This window comes from Octodon degus, unplaced genomic scaffold (genome assembly GCF_000260255.1).
Source record: "Octodon degus isolate 3935 unplaced genomic scaffold, OctDeg1.0 scaffold00002, whole genome shotgun sequence".
Lineage (NCBI taxonomy): Eukaryota > Metazoa > Chordata > Mammalia > Rodentia > Octodontidae > Octodon > Octodon degus.
In genome coordinates, this window is record NW_004524578.1 from 24,683,943 (window position 1) to 24,703,685 (window position 19,743).

General features: G+C 37.4%; 1 protein-coding gene and 1 pseudogene across 1 annotated transcript in view; both read right to left on the reverse strand.

Moving 5' to 3' along the window:
• Casc4 (cancer susceptibility 4) overlaps nt 1–19,743 on the reverse strand; it is a 145,665-nt gene that overhangs the window by 21,358 nt on the left and 104,564 nt on the right. The window contains exons 7-8 of the mRNA XM_004623495.3: nt 6,708–6,806; nt 4,470–4,640 (exon numbers count right to left, since the gene is read on the reverse strand). Coding sequence (XP_004623552.1) covers nt 4,470–4,640; nt 6,708–6,806 — 270 coding nt within the window. The remainder of the gene's footprint in view (nt 1–4,469; nt 4,641–6,707; nt 6,807–19,743) is intronic.
• On the reverse strand, nt 7,989–8,813 carry LOC105741884 (annotated as a pseudogene).

Consider the following 19,743-nt stretch of genomic DNA (forward strand, 5'->3'; position numbering starts at 1 on the left):
GGGATTACAGGCATGCGCCACCATGCCTCAACTCATTTGCTGCTCAGCATGTGCAGCAGCAACGCGGCATTTGGTGCAGGGAACAAAGACAATTTTCTATTAAAAAAAAAGAAAAAAAGAAAAAAAGAGGTTGTTGCCCTAGGAGTAAAGAGTCAAGACAGAAGCTGGGTGTGGTGTGCACACCTGTAATTCCAGCATTTGGGAACCTGAGCCAGGACGATTGTTGCATTCGAGGCCAGCCTGTGTTACAGAGTAAATTCAAGGCCAGTTGCAACTGCATAGTGAAGCCCTGTCTCAAAAAATTGTAAGAAGAGTCAAGATACATACTCTTGATATAAACTTCTTGCATCATATATAGCAAAGCTGCAGGATACATGGTAAATACACAAAAATCAGCCCTAGTCATGAATAATCAGAAAAAATACTAGAACTATTTGATTTACAAGAACAGCAAAAGAATAAAATGTTTAGGAATACATTTATTTATTTTATTTTATTTATTTATTTATTTTTGGCGGAACCGGGGATTGAACTCAGGCCCTTGTGCTTGCCAGGGAAGCGCTTATTCCACTGAGCCATCTTCCCAGCCCTAGGAATACATTTAATTAAGAGTTTTAATATGAAAATTATAAAACACTGCTGAAAGAAATTAAAACCTTAAGTAAACAGAAAGACATACCATTGATTGGATGATGCAATTAATATTGTTAAGATGGCAACACTCCACAAACTGGTCTACAGAGTCAATACCAGTCAACCATTTCCACTAAAATCCTAATTGTGCTTTTGGTAGAAAAACAGATCCTAAAAGTCACATACAAATGTATGAAATTGGATCACTAACTGTATAAAAACAACAAAATTGAATGCCTCATACTTCTTAATTACAAATAACATAATCTTTATGTCTAATATCAACATAAGGATAAACATAAAAACTAGTGGAAGATTAAGTAATAAGCCAGGCATAAATCCATACATTTGTGGTCAACTGACTTTTGACAAAGACATCAAGATCACACAATGGAGAAAAAGGAATCTTCTTACAAAAGGTACTTGTATAAATGGACATGCATAATGAAAGGATGAAGTCAGACCCTCATCTCATACCATTTAAAAATTAATTAAAATGAATGGAAGATCTAAATATAAGAGCTAGTCAGGTGTGGTGGTGCATGCCTGTAGTCCCAGCACTCAAGAAGGCTGAGGTAGGAGTACTGCTGAGAGTTCCAGGCCAGCCTAGGCTACATAGTGAGTTTAGTGACAACCTAAACACATATGTAGTGAGGCCCTGCTTCAGAAGGAGGGGGAAAAAAAAACCCACAAGCCATATATATATATATATATATATATATATATATATATATATATATATATATATATATATATATATATATTTATTTCTTAGATGAAAATGTCTGTGACTTTTTTCATAGAATGATCTGAAAGTATGATCAACAAAAGAGATAATCTGGACTTCATCAAAATTAAAAAAATTTGTGTTTCAAAGGCCACTATTTTTTTTTTTAACATTTTTTAAATTTATTTGTGTGTGTGTGTGTGTGTGTGTGTGGCCAGCTCAGCCCACCAGGGGGCGGAGCTGGCTGGCATGTGGTGCTGCAGGATTGAACCGTGGTCCTTTTGCTTTGCTAAGCTTGTCTAAGTAGGTGCTTTAGACCACTGAGTCATTTCACCAGCCCTCAAAGGCCACTATTAAAGAGTGAAAAGTCAGTCAAACTCTTACAACTCAACTGTGAAACAAATAACCTAACTTAAAACTTGGTCAAAAGGAAACTTGCAAAGCTCAATAACAGAGCACATGCTTTGCATGCATGAGGCCCTGGGCTCAACCCCTTATACCACCAACAAAACACACATATAAGTAAAAATTAGCATCTGGGCTGAGGATTATATATATATTTATATATTATATAAAATTCAAAATTTTAAGATAGGTCTTGGTAAATTGCCCAGGCTGGTTTTGAACCTGTGATCCTCTTGGTTTTAGCTCCCCAGAGCACTGGAATTAAAAGCATGTGTCACCTAGCCTAGCTACAGTATGTGATAAAAGTTCTTATTTAGCACATGTCAGGCCCTGGGTTGATCTATACAGCTAGCATAACAACAACAACCAACAAAAACAAAAAGGCGAAAGACTTGAGTATTTCTTTAAAGAATACACAAATGGTCAATAATACACAAAAAGATGCTCAATATCATTAGTGATCAGGGAAATGTAAATCAAAACTACAATGAGCTTGCCTAGGATGTGTGAGGCCCTGGATTTGATCCCCAAGCACTACAAAACATGCAAACAAAACCCATCGATTTGATACCACTGCACAGAAAGAAAGAGGAAGGAAGGGAAAGAAGGAAGGCAATAAAAGAAGGGAGGAAGGTTATGATAGAGTTGCTGAGGATATGGAGAAATTTAAATTCTTGTATATTGCTGATAGAAACATAAAATGGTACAGCTGTTGTGGAAAACCAGTTGGCAATCCCTCAAAAAGCTAAACATAGAATTACCATATGACTCAGCAGTTCCACATCTAGGTACATAAGCCAAAGAAATGAAAACAGGTGCCTAGCAAAGACTGTGCCGCCTAGCTCTTTTTAGTAGCACCATCTACACAATGGCAAAATGTTCATCAACAGAGGAATGGATAAACAAAATGTATCCATACAACTGAGTTATCATCCAGCTATAAAAAGGAATAAAATACTGACACATGCTTAAACCTTGAAAATAGGCTAAGAAGCTGCACATTAAAGGCCACATGTTTTATGATCTACCTATACGAAATATCCAGAATAGATGAATGCACGGAGATAAAAAGCAGATTAGCTGTTGCCAGGATAGCAGTGATGATGACTGCATGACACTGTAAACACATTAAATGCTACTGAAATTACATTTTGGTAAATCTTACTGTGAAAACAGAAAATTATTTTTAATTAATAAAAATCCTTCAGCTGCATATGGGGACGCACACCTGTAATCCAAGCGCTATGGAGGCTGAAGGAGGATTGCTGTGAGTTGGAGGTCAGCCTGCGCTACAAAGTGAAAGAAAGCCAGCCTGAACTGCATAGCAAGACCGTGTCTCAAAAAGACAAAAGTCAGGAAAGGCAGAAGTATAAAACTTAGAAAAGTGATTTATAAAAAGTTAGTATCTGAATTAGTTACAAGATTCAATGCAAATATATAGAATAAATCTACAAAGTTCTTGGTCTAAGTGATCAAAACTAATATATTGATTATATACAAGAAAGTAACTATAATAAAATTTCTCACATAAAAAACAGGCAAAAAACAAACAAACAAACAAACAAAAAAAAACCAAAAAAACCCAACAACCCCAAAACAAAACAAAAACAAAAAACACAGGCTAGCTAGGCACAGTAGTCTGCAAGCCCATAGTCCCAGTTAGGAGAAGGCCAAGTCAGGAGGATCATCTGGGCCCTGCAGTTTGAGGCCAGCTTGGGCAACACAGCAAGACCCTATCTCAAAAAACCTAAAACAAACAAGCAACCATCCCACAAAACAAACAGAAATAAAAAAGAGAAAATAAAAAGTGAAGACTGGCTACCAGAAAGTAAATGCTTACAAAAATATCCTTAAGGCCGGGGATTTAGTTCAGTGCTGCAGTACTGCCTGGCAAGCATGAGGTTCTGAGTTCGATTCTCTGTACCAAACAAACAAAACCCCACTAAAACATCTTTAAGTAAGCATTCTATTCCAAATACTTTAATAAAAATCAACGTGGCCATGTCAGAGAAAAATAGATAAACTTAAGTATCTACAATGATATTATAAGACTGTTTTAAAGAATATTCTATAAGACAGGAAGAAGCCATGAAAAGGAATGAAAGACACAGTTGAAGGGAGTTGTCTTAAGGGGCACTCTGCTGTTTAAAATTCTCTCTTCTACCAGAATATCTTCTTATCCTTCTTAAAAACCCATGGACTAGACAGCTATGCAGATTAGCAGGGATTATTCATTACAAAATCAATACTTCTGAAATAATTCAGTATAATACTTTATTATACATTACTATGAATTTATTCAATTTGTTCACTTCTCTACTTAAATGAGCCAGCTTCAAGTCGAAGGAAGTAGTACTAAGCCGCTCACTACTGCAGTTCCCGGCAGAATGCTCCATTTTTCCAAACTTTTTAGTCAAAGTTCCCATCTATTAGCCTAAAAAAAGTACATCTTTTCTCAAAAAATTAAATAAGATATAATAGCATCTTAAAAATATCAACTCACCTGAAATTTATTATTTAACACTGGCAAACAGTATTCTTTAAAACAACCTATTTAAAACCTGAATTTTAACATCACACTTTCTTTATAGAAATTTCACTATTCTTCCTTACAGAGTTTAACAATGAAGACCTTAATTTGCGCTTGTAAACGAATATTATATTTAAAGAATTTTTTTAGCATAATATTCATAAATTGCCTTACTTTGCTTCAGTTTGTGGAAATCACCAACTCTCTCCTTGGTGGCTTGCTTTAGTATATCTGCTTGAATTCTGGGTTCATTCTCCAAGTTTGAGCCAGGATTTAAATGCTGAGGAGGATTGGGAGGGTTCTGTTTTGAAGTACCTGGATTACCATTGTGGTTTACATGTGAATCTACGGCATAAAAACATCAAATTAAAGTAACTTTTTTTTTTTTTTTTTTGCAGTATTAGCGATTGAACCTAGGGCTTTCAAACTAAGCTATATCCCGTTGTTTTTTTGAATTTATAAATTTTGTGACAGTGTTTCAGTAAGTAATTGAGTTGCCTTGGCTGGGCTTGAACTTTTCATCTTTTGGCCATCACCTTTCTTAGTGCTGCATAACAATGCACCACCATGCCTGGCAGAATGTATCTCTTTTTACAGAAGAATTATAGAAGAGTTGTTTTAGAAATACTAAAAAATACAACTGTCTGAAATGTGAATTTTTTTTGAGATAGGTCTTATTGTGTAGTTGAGACTGGCCTTGAACTCACTTTGTAACCCTGGCGAGTCGAACTCCCAGCAACACTGCCTCAGCCTCCGTGAGTGCTGGGATTACCAGCATGCACACCACACCTGACTAGCCAGTCTTGAACTCAGTGATCCTCCTATCTCGTCCAAGTGCTGGGCATCACCATACTCAGCATCACTACTATTTTTAAACCTATTTACCAGGTACCCTAGAACTCAAAGATGAGTATAGCAATGACATACAATGGCATATGCCTGTAATTTCAGCTACTCAGAAGGTTGGGGCAAGAAGACTACAAATTTAAGGCCAGCCTGGGAAACAGCAAGACCCCTGTCTTTAAAAAAAAAAAGTAAATGCTGGGAACTGCTAACGCTGGTAACTTCATACGTGGGAGGGCAGGATGAGGCCTCATTGACTAACGCAGTCAAGCTACCTCTGTCTTGAGAAAAACGTCCTGCCTCCACATTGTGGGCCATTAGCTGCTAGCCAACCTTGTGTCTTATAACTTTGCAAAGGTATAAATAAACCCTCCTACTGTTGCTTGGGAGTCCTTTGTCATCGGGCATGGTCCACCACCTGACCTCGGCAATTATCTCCTGTCTTTTATTTTCTAACTCCTCTTAATGTTTTCTCCTGGGGACCACCAAGAGACCAATGGATCCCTACAAATAAACAGCAATTAAGCCCATGTTTTTGCCTCCTTCCAAAGTCTATATTGCTCTTAGATACCTCTAAAATGTATGATATTTAAGGCATCTTCATCTAATAAAGACTAAGAATTCTGGATTCTTTCATATTACCAACTCCTTAAGGTAACCTCTTTTTCTCTCACCACTTTTATTCCTTTCTCCACATCTTGATTTAGATTCTTAATTTTGGAATCAGAAACATCTGTGCCACAGATTTTTATATTTTTTCTTTTCATCATTTCCCCAAGAGGCTCCTTTTCAACCCTATCAGTTCTCATTTTAGGACATTTCTAGAAAATCAAATCAGTGTTAGTACTAATCAAATACACTCATAATTATGGGTTTAAGGTAGGTGATTATAGTAGGTATATGTGTGAAACAAATGAACACATTTTAGAGAAAAATCTATATGGTCTTGAAGAGATAAAAGAGAATATAGTTCAATATTTCTTTTAAGAAAAACTACAGTAACACAAAAAACAAAGCATAGTTTTAGATGATTTCTCCTTGAGTTTTGACCAGTCATTTAAAATATATAACATTAAATAATGCTAGCCTGGCATGGTGGCACACTCCTGTAATCCTAACATACAGGAAGTTGAGGCAGGAAGACTGCTGCTGGTTTTAGCTCAAATTAGGCTATACAGTGAGTTCAAGGCCAACCTAATCTACAAAGCAAGACTATCTCCCACCCCTGGAAAAACAAAAACAACAAAAAAAACAAGCCAAACAAACAAAAAACCCAAACACACAAAAACCTACTTTACTATGTAGCTAAATGACATTTTAGCTACTAGGTAACAATATATAACCTAAGCCAGGAATAGTGGCTCAACCTCATAATCTCAGCACTTGGTAAGGCTGAGGAGTACAAATTCAGGACCGTCCTGGGCAACTTAGTGAGTCACTATCTGAAAAAAAAAAAACCTGTAATGTAGCTCAGTATCAAGGTCCCAGGTTCAATATCCGGCAAAACAAACAAACAAATGGAACAGTAAATTAGTTTTCAAGCACAATGCTATGAATATGACTTCATACCTGGAGCAATATTTGGGGACAGAGGTTGTCCAGTTGGAAGATGGGAGATTGTCTGATGATTTTCACGTTGTGAAACTAAAACAGGGGGCTTCCTTAAAGCTATAAGAAAAAATATATCCACATTATTCCCATTGATATGACTGTACAAACCAGTATAATGGATCTATTTACATTGTACTAATCCTCTGATGCCCATTCTAATTTTATAAATGTTAAGAGTTGATTAACTTTTTATGGTTATTAACTGATATAGTATACCATCCAACAAAGATTTTGGTGATCAATAAATCTGACCAGAATACAGCAAGTTTCATGACAAGACAAACTGTCTTTTTAACTGCTGCATCCTTAAAACCTAGAATCGTGTCTGACACATAATAGAAACTCAACAGTGATTTGACAAATACATAAGTTAATCTTTTCAGATCCAGTGATTTCCAATAGTGAGGTCTCTTCACAGGTAGTACAAATAAAAACTGACATTTATAGAAAACAGCAGGATTATGTAATTCTTAGTTCTTCAGTTATAAGGTAAAGCTTCAAGATGACTATTCCAGAAATTTGAGATTTTGTGAAGATGCACATTTTATTTGTGCAAAGGGCTTTACTAACAAAGAGACACATGCCTTAGAGTGGAGGCATTGTTTTCTCTTAAGAATTGAAGACAACAGGGAAAATGATGAGTCTTTTACTCATTACCACTGCTCTATGTATCTTGAGGGGGTGAACATGATCAAAAGGCAGATAGCAAACAAGAAAACTACAGACAAAGGAAAGAAACATCACCTCTCTTCCCTCTCTTCCCTTCTGCCACATCTTAGGATGCAACATGTGGTGATGGTGGCATCACAAAATGGAAGGGGTCACTGTTCAGGGGAGCACAAAGAGAACCACTCAACCTTTCTGTATCAGAATGTCAAGTGAGCAGTGAGAGCTGGTGACTATCTGAGAAAACACTATGGTTTAGTTATGTAAAACAAAGATGTTTTTTTATAAAAAACATCAAGATGGGTTTAGAAATGATACAGCAGTGACAGAGTAGTACTATATAGCCCTTATAAACTTAATAGGGTAGTTTTTCTCTTAATGACTCATTGATTTGAGAGCAAGTCTTGCTAAGCAGTCCAGGCTGCCCTTCAACTTGTATAGCTAAGGTGGCCTGAAACTGATGCTCTTCCTTCCTTAGTCTCCAGAGTAGTTGTGATTACTGGCACGTGCTGCCACACCTGACTTGACTTTCTTTTTTTTTTTTACACTGGATTAAGGACAAGTTATTGTTTTTATGTACAGAAAACTCAAGAGTACGCTTAGCCCAGTTTAGTGGCAAGCTCTTTAGCCTCTGCTTTCTCCAGCTTGGCAATACGAGCCACAGATTTTGGACCCAGAACATTGCCTCCCCAGTGACTGTGGATCTCATCGTATCTGTCATTGTAGTTGGTCCTGATGGCCTCCACCAGCTTAGCCAGAGTGCCTTTGTCTTCCGAGTTGACTTGCGTGAAGGCGACAGTAGTACAGGTCTTACTGTGGACCAGATGCCCCAGCCTGGCCTTCCCCTTGATGATGCAGTAAGGGACCCCCATCGTGCGACACAGGGCAGGCAGGAACACGACCAGCTCGATGGGGTCCATGTCATGTGCAATCACCATAAACTGAGGCTTCTTGTTCTCTATCAGAGTGGTGACAGTGTCGACACCTGCTCTGAGGACCGGTGGCCTCTTAGTGGGGACATCCCCTTTGCCAGCAGCTTTCTTCTCTGCCTGGGCCAACAACCTCTGCTTCTTTTCTTGCTTGGTCTCTGGTCTGTACTTGTGGGCAAGCTTAAGCAGCTGGGTAGCTGTTTGGCGGTCTAAGGCCTGGGTGAACTGGTTAATCACATGGGGCACCTTCAGCCGTTTGTACAGGATGGCCCTCTGTCATTGCAGCTGGATGTAGTGGGGCCATTTGACAAAGCGGGTGAGGTCTCTCTTGGGCTGGATGTCCTGTCCAATGCCAAAATTCTTTGGCCTCTTCTCAAATGGGATTTACCACCTTCTTGGCCTCCTGCTTCTTCATGACAGCAGGGGCCGGGGCCACCTTCTTGCCCTTGGCCTTCTTCCCTTTCAGCATCTCGGCCGGCTGACAGAAAGAGCAACTTTTTTTCTATAAACATCCAAGTATCTAATTTTCTTTCTATAATAATAATATATTATACCTGGATTCCTGTAACCTGTTTTTTGTTTTTTTTTTTAATCTTAAAAAAGTCAGCTATCTTCAAATGCCAGTATAGCTTGGCATCACCATTTTAATGCACCTACATCACATGTTATGGATGCAACAGATTTAATGAACACCTTATATGGTTTTCAACTTGTCATTATGAACAATTTTATGATGTTCATTCTTAGAATTACATGACAGTAAATTCTCAAATTTAGAAAGCTAGTAGCTATGCATACTTTTCAAATAAAAGAAACTGAGTAATAAATATAAATTCAGAGACAATAATGAAAGTGTGCGGAAAAATTAGATGAGGAAAAGACTACAAAAATCATAACAGTGATTTATGACTTTTTTTTTTTTTTGGACCAGGGACCAAAACCCAGAGCTTCTAGCTTGCTAGGCTAGTTTTCAACCACTGAGCCAAATCCCCAGCCCCATGATTTATGGTATTAAAGCACTTTTAACTCTGTATTTTACCTTAGTCCTCTTTGTTGAGAACGAGAGAACAACAACAAATTTACACACAAGGACACACACACACACACACACACATGCACACACATACACACACGCATGCATGCACGCTCATACAAATCAACAGAGAATAACATGGTGCTGTTAGAAAGTATGATCAATACCTGTTATGGCCTGGAGATGCAGCTCAGTGATAATTCAGTGCTTGCCTCACTTATATAACCCTCTGGGCTTAATCCTTAGCACTGTAACACTACCACCACCAGGAACAACAACAAGAAAAACTATGCTGATAAACTAAAATGTACATTATTGATTAAATCATCATTAAGGAAAACTACCAAAGATAAAATATAAAACCTGTTATCACAAAGGTAAAATGCATTAGTCAGGATTTTAGTCACTGAAGTATAGTATACGGAGTTCTTTTCTTTGTAGTGTTGGGGCTCAAAGCCAGAACTTCCTGATGCTGGACAAGTGCTCTACTAACTAAGCTAAATTCCCAGCCCAAACACAGTTTTATCAAAACACTGTTTTTGCATTCCTTATAAAAAAGACCTATCATGTAGTAATTAGACCATTCTTTAGTACACAGGCCTAAAAAGCTGAGACTCAGTAGTGAATAGAAGAAATGTTGTAACATTATAAAGCTGATACTTTTCTTAAAAAACTACATTAAGCTGAACTAAAAGATACAACATATATGACTCTGAGTTAGCCCCTAATTTTTCCTCAATGCTCACCTGAAAAATACAGATAATGCCATTTACCCTGCACAAGCAATGTGGGGATTAAGAATACTTGCCTATGAAGCAGGATTCAGACTACAACATGGCTGTTAAGTGTTGTGCTATCATCATTCTCCCTGCTCAAAATAATCTCTCTCTCTCTCTGGTACAGGGTCTCACTACCTCACTACACAGCTTGCATTCCTAGTGATCCTCCTGTTTTCAGCCTCGCCAGTGCTGGGATTACAGGCATGCACCACCACACCTGGTCTCAGTGGCTGGTTCAGCATGCCCGAGGGTGGGGCTGGTGTGGCATGTGGTGCCAGGGATCAAATCCTGATCCCTGCACTTGCCTAAACAGGCACTTAGTCTGCAGAGCTATCTAACCAGCCCATAAAGTTGTTTCTTAATTATACCTGTCTGCTATGCCTGTGTAGCAGCCAGGGATGCTTGGTCTCATACATGTTGAGAAAAAAAAAAAGAGATTATTTGCCTCTAAATGATACAGTCCTAGCACACAGAAAATGCTCAATACATACTGCAGTGTTTAGAGTTGACAAAGTTGAGTGTTTACCCTCAGAATAAGTGATCCTCAATTCAGTTTAAGGGGGAAAAAAACAGACAAGCTAACTGGCCCTAATCAATTTATTGAGTCTCCTGATTAGTTAATTTATCCTAAGAGCTTTAAAAAAGAATATTTACATAGATTTTTGAAGACTCATAAATATTTGATCAGCAAATGACGTTAATAAAGAAATCCCAGAAAGTGAAGACAAGAGATGTATGGGCCTATAAGTCTAGCTACTTGGGAGACTGAGAAATTAGTCTGGACAACAGAAACATCTTAGTGAGATACTATCTCATACACAACGAAACACAACACAACACAGAACACCCCCTCACCCAACCCCCTCCCTCAAAATAGAGACGAAATATTATTTTGAAGCCTGAATGGTCCATTTACACTTCCAAAAAATACATGTCTATAGACATTTTTGGGGATATTGAACCCAGGGACATTCTACCACTGAGCTATATCCCAAACTCTGCCTCTCAAATTTTGAGATAGGGTCTCACTAAACTGCCCAGGCTGGCCCTGCACTTAGGATTTTCCTGCCCAAGTCTTTAGAGTAGATGGGATTTCAGGCATGTACCACCATGTCTCACTATAGAGATTATTAAAACAATGTTCTCATATGACCCTGAGGACCTGGTCAATGGACTGAGGTGCCTTTAAACTCAGGCACTTATTGGCAAATAAATACCCGAAAGAATGTTCCACAGTACTGGTCATTCGAGAAATGCAAATTAAAACAACACTGGTGGTGCCAGGGAGATAGCTTGCTGGTCTAAGAGCCTGCCTGGCAAGTGCAAAGACCTTGGATCGATCCCCTGTACCACCAGCCACCAGAACGGGTGTGGTGGTGCAAGCCTGTAATCCCAGCACTAGAGAGGCCGAGACAGGGGGATCACTATGAGTCTGAGCTGTATAGCGAGACCCTGCACCAAATAAATAAATAAGATTAAAAACATCACCATCACCAAGATACCATCTCATTCCAGAAAGAATGGTAACTATAAAGAAATCAACTAATAACAAATCCTGGAGAGGCTTGGGAAAAAGAAATAATGCTCCACTACTGGTGGGAGTGTAGACTGATACAACCACTATGGAAATCATTGTAGAGACTCCTCAAAAAGCTAGGATTGGAAGCCTCATTTAACTCAGCTACTCCCCTTCTGGATATTTTTCCAAAAGAAGTGAAAACATACCACAGTGTTATATGTGCAACCATGTTTATAGCAGCACAATTTGTCATAGCTAAATCTTGGAAACAACCCAGATGCCTATCACCTGAGGAATGGATATTTTTATACAATGGAGTATTACTCAGCTATAAAGAAAGATAAACTTGAGACTTTTATAGGTAAATGGACACAACCAGAGGCTATACTTATAAGTGAAATAAATAAGACCCACATGTGTGAATATTGCACTGTCACTCTAGTGTAAGAACCTGAAAAAATAAATAAAATCTGAAAGGTACAATAGACACAGTAAAACGGAAAGAAAATGAACTTAAGGAATAAACAAGTGAGATGAGAAAAAGAAAAAATAGGAAAAAAGGGGGGGAATCATGTAAGTACATACACAGGATAGCTGAGATGACTGTATTACCAATTTCTATCAGTCTCAGATAGCAGGTAATGTTTAAAATATTTCCTTTGACCAATTTTATATGCTAATATCTATAATCTGAGCAACTACATTGCAGAGAGCAACGTGCAATATAACAACCATGGTTGAATATTTTTCATCTTGCTTTTTAAAATGTGTATCACCTCCAATGTCTTATTATTTTTCTACTCTCTTTAATAAATAAAAAAATAAGTAAAAAGAATAAGGAAAAAAATTAAGGTTTACTGAAAGGAAGAATTAATGTTTGTTTGACCAATCTTGCATACCTATATCTGATTATCTGAGCAACAAATTTGATGGTTAACAGTATGTACTATATCAACCACTGTTAATTTTCTATTCTTGTTTTGTAATTCAGTATCATTTTATTGTTTTATGTTGCTTTATTTTTGTCTTTGTTCTTGTTTTTTTCCTCTTTAAAGTAAAAAAAGTAAAGGTAGGCATTTATTTGATTTAAAAAGAACATTACAGACTTCCATTGCTAGTAATAACATAATGGGTATTTGACTTTATTCCACCCTAAAAATTATAAATACAAACAAATTAAATGAGACAACTGTTTGCAGTATGAGGCAGTAAGGACAAGACTAAGATGTTTGAAATAAGGGTTATACATGCATGAGCATTTTGCGTAAGGGGAGGCAGAAATGATCAGAATTTAGGCAGCTGAGATGTTAGAACCTGTAGACTAGAATATTATAGAGGAAAGTGTAGCAATCTGCATGGGGATTCCTTTCTGCATCTTTATTTTACTTACTTATTTACTTTTTATGTGTTATAGTACAGGGTCTACAGGGTCTCACTACACAGATTGGACTCGTAGTGATCCTCCTGTTTTCAGCCTCCCAAGTGCTGGGATTACAGGTGTGCACCACCATGCCCACTCTCAATTGCTATCTCAGCATGCCCTGGGGGTAGGGCTGGCACAGCATACCAGGGGTCGAACTCCAGTCCCCACGGCTGCTTAAGCAGACACTTTGATCTGCTGAGCTATCTGGCTGGCCCCATCTCTCTGCATGTTTAAAGACTCAGGCCGTGCATAGGGTGAGATACCACAGGACCTTGTACTAGTTGCAGGGTCACAAGGCGAGATGAAGGAACACGGTACAAGGTACTAGAGACACTGGATCTCTGTGTAGCCATAACAGAAAAATTTTCCTAAGGATCTTGCACATTTGGACAAGATATTATGAGCCTGTACTTTGAGAACAGGAACCACACTTTAGGTCTAAGGGTCAACCCCTAAGCCTAAAAACAAAACAAAGTATAATACCAAAACATATAAAAGAATCAAGAGGCTCTTCCAGTAACTCAGGATACTGAGGCAGAGAGGATCATTTGGGACCAGAGTTCAAGACCAGCCTGTATAACACAGTGAGACCACAATTCAAGAAAGGAGAAAAAAATAAAGGATGAAATAAAGATGTTTTCAAATAAATGAAAGCTGAAAACATTTGCTCCTTGAAGCCAGGCATCTTAAGAAATGCTAAAGTTCTTAGGACTGAAAGGAAATAATCAAGGCAAGAACTTAATATTGAACATTAAAAATGGTAAATATAGCCACCAGGTATAGTGGCGCATGCCTGTAATCCCAGCACTTGGGAGAATGAGGCAGTAATAGTGCTACAAGCTCAAGGCTAGCCTAGGATACATAGTGAGTTCAAGTCAACCTGAACTACATAGTGAGACCCTTTCTCAACCACCCCCCCCCAAAGGTAAATATGTAGTAAATGTAAAAGACATCTCCAGTCTCCCCTTTATTTAAAAAAAATTATTTTGAGACAAGAGTACGAAAAATCACTAAATTGCGCAGTCTGGGCTTCAATTTGTGATCCTCTTGCTTCAGCTTCCCATAGTAGTGAGGTTACAGGGATATGCCCTAACTCTCACTTCAAATCCTTCCTAGGTCCAGGGGACCTACATCCCTTCTTCTTCTACACCTCACATTGCTATATTCCAGTGTCTGGACAGCATACCTCAGAGAGGCTCCTTCTCGGTTGTTTACCAGCCTGCCATCTTCCTGGAAGTCTCAAATTTCTTTTTTGAAACTTCGTTTGGTTTTGGTATAAAAATAATGATGGCATCATAGAACGATTTAGAAAACATTCTTTCTGCACTAGAAAATTGGTGTCAAGTCTTCTTTAGTAGAATTTGCAAATGAATTCATCCACACTTTGTGTTTTATTGCTTTAGATAGTAATTATTGACTTAATTTCTTTCTTAGATGTAAACCTATTCAAACTTCATGTGACGTTTTGGCAGATTGTCTCTTTCTGGAAATGGGTCATTTCATTTGGCTTATCAAATTTACAGGCACAGAAGTTTTATAGTATTCTTGTGTTATCTTTTTAAATGTCCATGCAATTGGTAATACTTTTTTCTCATTTCTGATAGTAGTAATTTGTAGCTTCTATCTTTTTTCTAGCTTTGTTAGAGATTGAGTAGTTTTACTGAACTTTTCAAAGATCAAGTTTTTTGATTCTATGATTTATTCCTATTAATTTCTATTTATTTATTTATGTATTTATTTATTTATTTTTGAGGCAGGGTCTATGCCGTGAAGGCTGGCCTAGAACTCATGATGATCCTCCTGCTTCAGCCTACTGAGTGTTGGGATTACAGGCATGCCTGGCTCCACCTGTGTTTTATTTATTTAATTGTTTAAATGATCAGTTATTTGTTTAGGTTCTTAGTAAAGATATTTAGAACACTAATTTATGAGGATAAATTCCATTTGTCAGAGCAAAAACAGATCGCAGTTAGCCCTGGAGGTGAGGAACTCTAAAATCTGAGTCTACCACTTTCTGATCCACCTTGCCCTGCTCTGAAATCTGATATCTCTCTTCCTTGGTGTCGAAGATCTCGCCCTCCTGGTGTCTGGGTTTCCGCAGTTTCTTTTCTTGAAATAAGCATCAGTGAGGTGTTTGGAGATTTTCACTTTGCTGGTATCAATTTTTGTAGAGGTGGCAATGACAAATTTCTGGTGTGTTCTTCGTAGAGGAACACCATTAAGGCTAAGAGGCCCAGCAAGCCACTGGCCAACTGCTTTAGGAAGACAAATCTCTTGCCTCTGTGATGCCCAGTGAGGATTATCAAGATGGTACCGGGAGTGATGATAGCTCAAAGTTTCCTCACATGCTGACTGAATGAAGGGCTTCTTGCCATGGCTCAAGAGCTTCCAGGGCTTATCTTCAGTAGGGTAGTATCTAGGCATTTTTCGAAGCTTAACCACCTGAATACCTCCATTCTTGTCCCCACCGACTGGTTTTGTGATCATAGCAAGAACTTTTTCCTTCTTTTTCTTCTCAACCTTTGATTTAGCAGCTGTGTACTTTCTCTTGTACAAAGCCTTTCTAGAATACATAGCAGATCAGGAATATCTACCTATTCCTCTAATAGGGACAGGATTTCATCTGTAGCGCGGCTGCCCCTTTTTGGACTGGCAGAAGCCTCCTTGGCTTCAGGTTTCTTCTCCTTAGTGTCTGGCTTCTCAGTTTTTTCACCCACCATCTTGCAAGATGGGAAAGAGAACTAAGTTTCCTCCACCTGTGTATTATTTTATTCCTATTTTTCTCATGTTTTTTCTTTTGGTTACTTTGGATTTAATCTACTCTGCTTTTTGTAGTTTTCCATGGTGTGAATTTGATTCCATTTGTTTATCTGGCACAGAAATGAATATTATAACAGACAGTTTATTTGAAGGTAGTAAACAAGGGGAAGAGAGTGGCAGATGGCTACATGGATGAGTAAGGAACACTCAAAAGTGACATAATCCTAAACTGTTTTTGATTAGTTATTTATTTGAGGCAGAATCTTGCTATGTAGTTCAGCCTGGCTTTGAACTTACTATGTAGCCCAGGCTGGATCTGAATTCATGGCAATCTTCTTGCCTCAGCCTCCTGAGTGCTGGGATTAGAGGCATGTGCCTAAATTGCTGATTTTAGACATTTCTTCTTTTGTGGTAGTTTCAGTAGTATAGAGTTCCCTGTAAGCATGTCTTTGCTATTTCCCACAGATTTTGATAAGTAATATTTTTGTTTTCATACTTTCTAATTTCTCTTGATTTTTTTAAACTCATGGATTATTTAGAAGTATTATATAAATACATATTTGGGGATTTCCCAGTTACCTTTCTGATACTGATTTCTTGGGTTAGTTTGACTGAAGCTTGAGAGTAGACATTTTATTTTTTGTATTCTTTTAAATATGTTAAGGTGTGATTTACAGTTCAAAATGTGGTCTATCGTGTGAATGCTATATGTGAGCTTCAGAAGAATATGGATTCTGTTGTTGTTGGATGAAGTAGTGGATAGACATCAATTCTGCTTAATTGATCAATGGCAATTACATTTCTTTAAAGTTTTTTAAACAATTTATGGATATTAAAAATATTTAAGAGGCTCACGAGGTCATACAAAGAAAATTACATTATGTTTTTGTCCCAATCGTTCCCACTACAAAAACATTATTACCAGTTTCAACCTAGAGCATTACTGTCAAATAAACTTCTGGAATGATAATTTCAATGCTCAAGTTGCACCCCAGGGCAAACATACTAAAAATCACTGGAATAGGACCTTGGCATTAGTATCTTTTTTTTTTTTTTTGGTGGAACCGGGGATTGAACTCAGGCCCTTGCTCTTGCCAGGCAAGTGCTTATTCTACTGAGCCATCTTCCCAGCCCCGGCATTAGTATCTTTTAAAAAACTCTCCAATGATTCCAATGTGCAACCAAAATTGAAAGCCTCTGTTCTAGAAAATTATCTTACAGAGTAAACCTACCTAGTAGTAAAAAACTAAAGTCACTAATTTCCTCTATATTACTAATTAAAAAATAACTTTCAATTGCTTACCTATAGAAAACTCTTTTCACCCTTTGCTATTGTTTGGATGCTGAATATCCCCAAAGGCCCATGTGTTAAAGGACCTTTGGAGGAGGGGCCTTGCAGAGGTCCTTAGGTCACTAGGGGATGCTTTTAAAGGAGACTGTGGGGTCTCAGTCCCTGCCATTTTTGCTACCTGGCAATGAGATGAGGAGTTTGTTCTACCACATACTCATCTTCACCATCCAACATGCCCACCAGAGGCCTGAAAGCAATGGGTTTGCCTGATCATGGGCTGGAACCCTAAAATCTTTAAGCCAAAATAAGCTTTTTTTCTTTATAACTCTCTTAACTGATGAATTTTGTGACAGAAAGCTGGCTGACACACCCTTAAAGGTTTCTTCTTAAAATAAATCATTAGAGGCAACTTTATTTTCTATTTTTTGCAGTGGTACTGAGAAGTGAACTCAGAGACAAAACCTAGTACTGAGCTATATCTTTAGATTTTTCATTTTTTTATAAGGCATGTCTCATTAAATTGTCTTGGTTAAACCTCAAATTTGCCTCTACTTATGGATCTATCTTGGACTCCTGGGTAGATAAGATCATACCCATTTGCCAATGTGAGTGTGTCTTTAGGCAACTTTTAAGATGAGATGGGTTGGATCTTAAAACTAGAAGCAATACAATAGAAAAATGGGCAAAAATGATTACCAGGCAATTCAGAGAAGACCATCCAAATGGCAATACAAATATGATGAGATAGCTAATCTCTTTAGTACTGAAGAAAATTTTAATTTAAAATGAGATTACAGCTCATAATCACCAGACTGGTAAAACATTAAGCATAGGGAACTCATATTAGCCATGATGTTGTCAGATAAATAGAAACTGTCACAAATTATTAGCAGAAACAATAAATTAATATACATATAATGATGCTAAAGATACTATATGATATAAGAATCATACTTTTGAGTTTATATCTTTGTATATAGTTTCATAAATATGGTACTGGGGATTGTTTATGGGTTACCAGTGTGTTGAGCTGTTTTTCACTTCAATTCTCAGTGATTGAATAGGGTAAAGACAGCTAAATGCTCAGGCCTGTCCTCTCACCAATGGCAGTCCCATTTTTTAAAATCTCAATGTACAAATCAAGTACTGGAAGCATCTAGAAACTTTAATGCAAAAAAGAATATATACACATAAAACCATGCAGAGGAAGTCCTCTAATATGCCATGATAATGGAGACAGTGTCTGTGTATAATGGTATTCTGGCATTCGTGTTAAACGTACCTAAAATGTATATATAATTTTTGGTTTTTTTTCAGTTCCAAACTACTGTGCTACAACCACTCTAAGAGTTTATGTATGATAAATTCATAGGATAAAATTCAGATAATTTTTGTCTTGTTCAAGTCATTCATGTGAGAAAAACATTTCAAAACCACTGTCTAATAAAGACAATGTAGCCCAAAATGGTTGACAAGATTTCTTGGAGCCTCTACGTTTTCATTTTATTGTACCTTAACTCTGAAATTTCCTGGTGATCAGGTAATACATTATAACCAATGAGAAAATAAATTGAGATATTATACATTTAGAATACTAATGAAAAAATTTAATAAGAATTACATATTTAAGCTGAGGCATGGTGGTGCAAGTCTATAATCTCATCACTTGGGAGGATTACTATGAGTTTGAAGCCAGTCTGGGCTATAAAAGCAAGTTGAAGGCCAGCCTACATTACACAGCAAGACTCAGCCTCAAAAAAAGAAAAAAAAGAGTTATATATTGAAATGTAAAAACAACATAATTTTATAGATGACATGAAAAATAAATGCATGCAAGCAGGTAGACAACCATTTCTCATATATTTTAACAGATTGCTTCTAAATATCAAAAAAAGAGGTCAATAAACCTAAAACTCATGGAATCTAGGAATACAGGAGGTATTGCAAAAATTCAAAATAATGTAGAAGCATTTTTTTTCGATACTGCTTTCAATTAATATCTGTATTAGTGGTTCTCAAACTTTAGATCATAATCACTCAGAGAACTTGATAAAATGCAGATTTCTGGGCTCCATTCTTGAAATTTCTAGTTCAGTAAGTATGGAATTAAATGTAAGAATCTGTATACAATTTCTGACAGGTTCCTAGACAATCCTTCCACCATTGGTCCAGAAGATACACTTCGGGCAGGCACTGTGCCACTGAGCTACATCCCTGGCCCAGAGGATACACTTCAAATTCATGTCATTGTTTATTTTAGAAGCATACAGTATGATCTGGAAATCTACAAGAATACAAACATGAAAGAATTTGAGAAGACAACAATTATACAAATAAAAGAACGAATCTATACCTCAGACATTTGGAATAAGAACAATGAAAACAGGTAAAAATATGCTGTTACTTCGGATGTTTGCACCATAATAAATTGAAGTTGGCATGGAGAATTATGCATAATAGTCCAGAAACAGAAATGGCAAGAAAAGTAGGAAGAAACAAAATTAGAGAAAAAGGAGGGCTACAAGGAAAGCCAATATTTTGGCCCTACCCTTCTAAGGTCAATTAAGACTCAGGACATATGAGAACTTGTACGG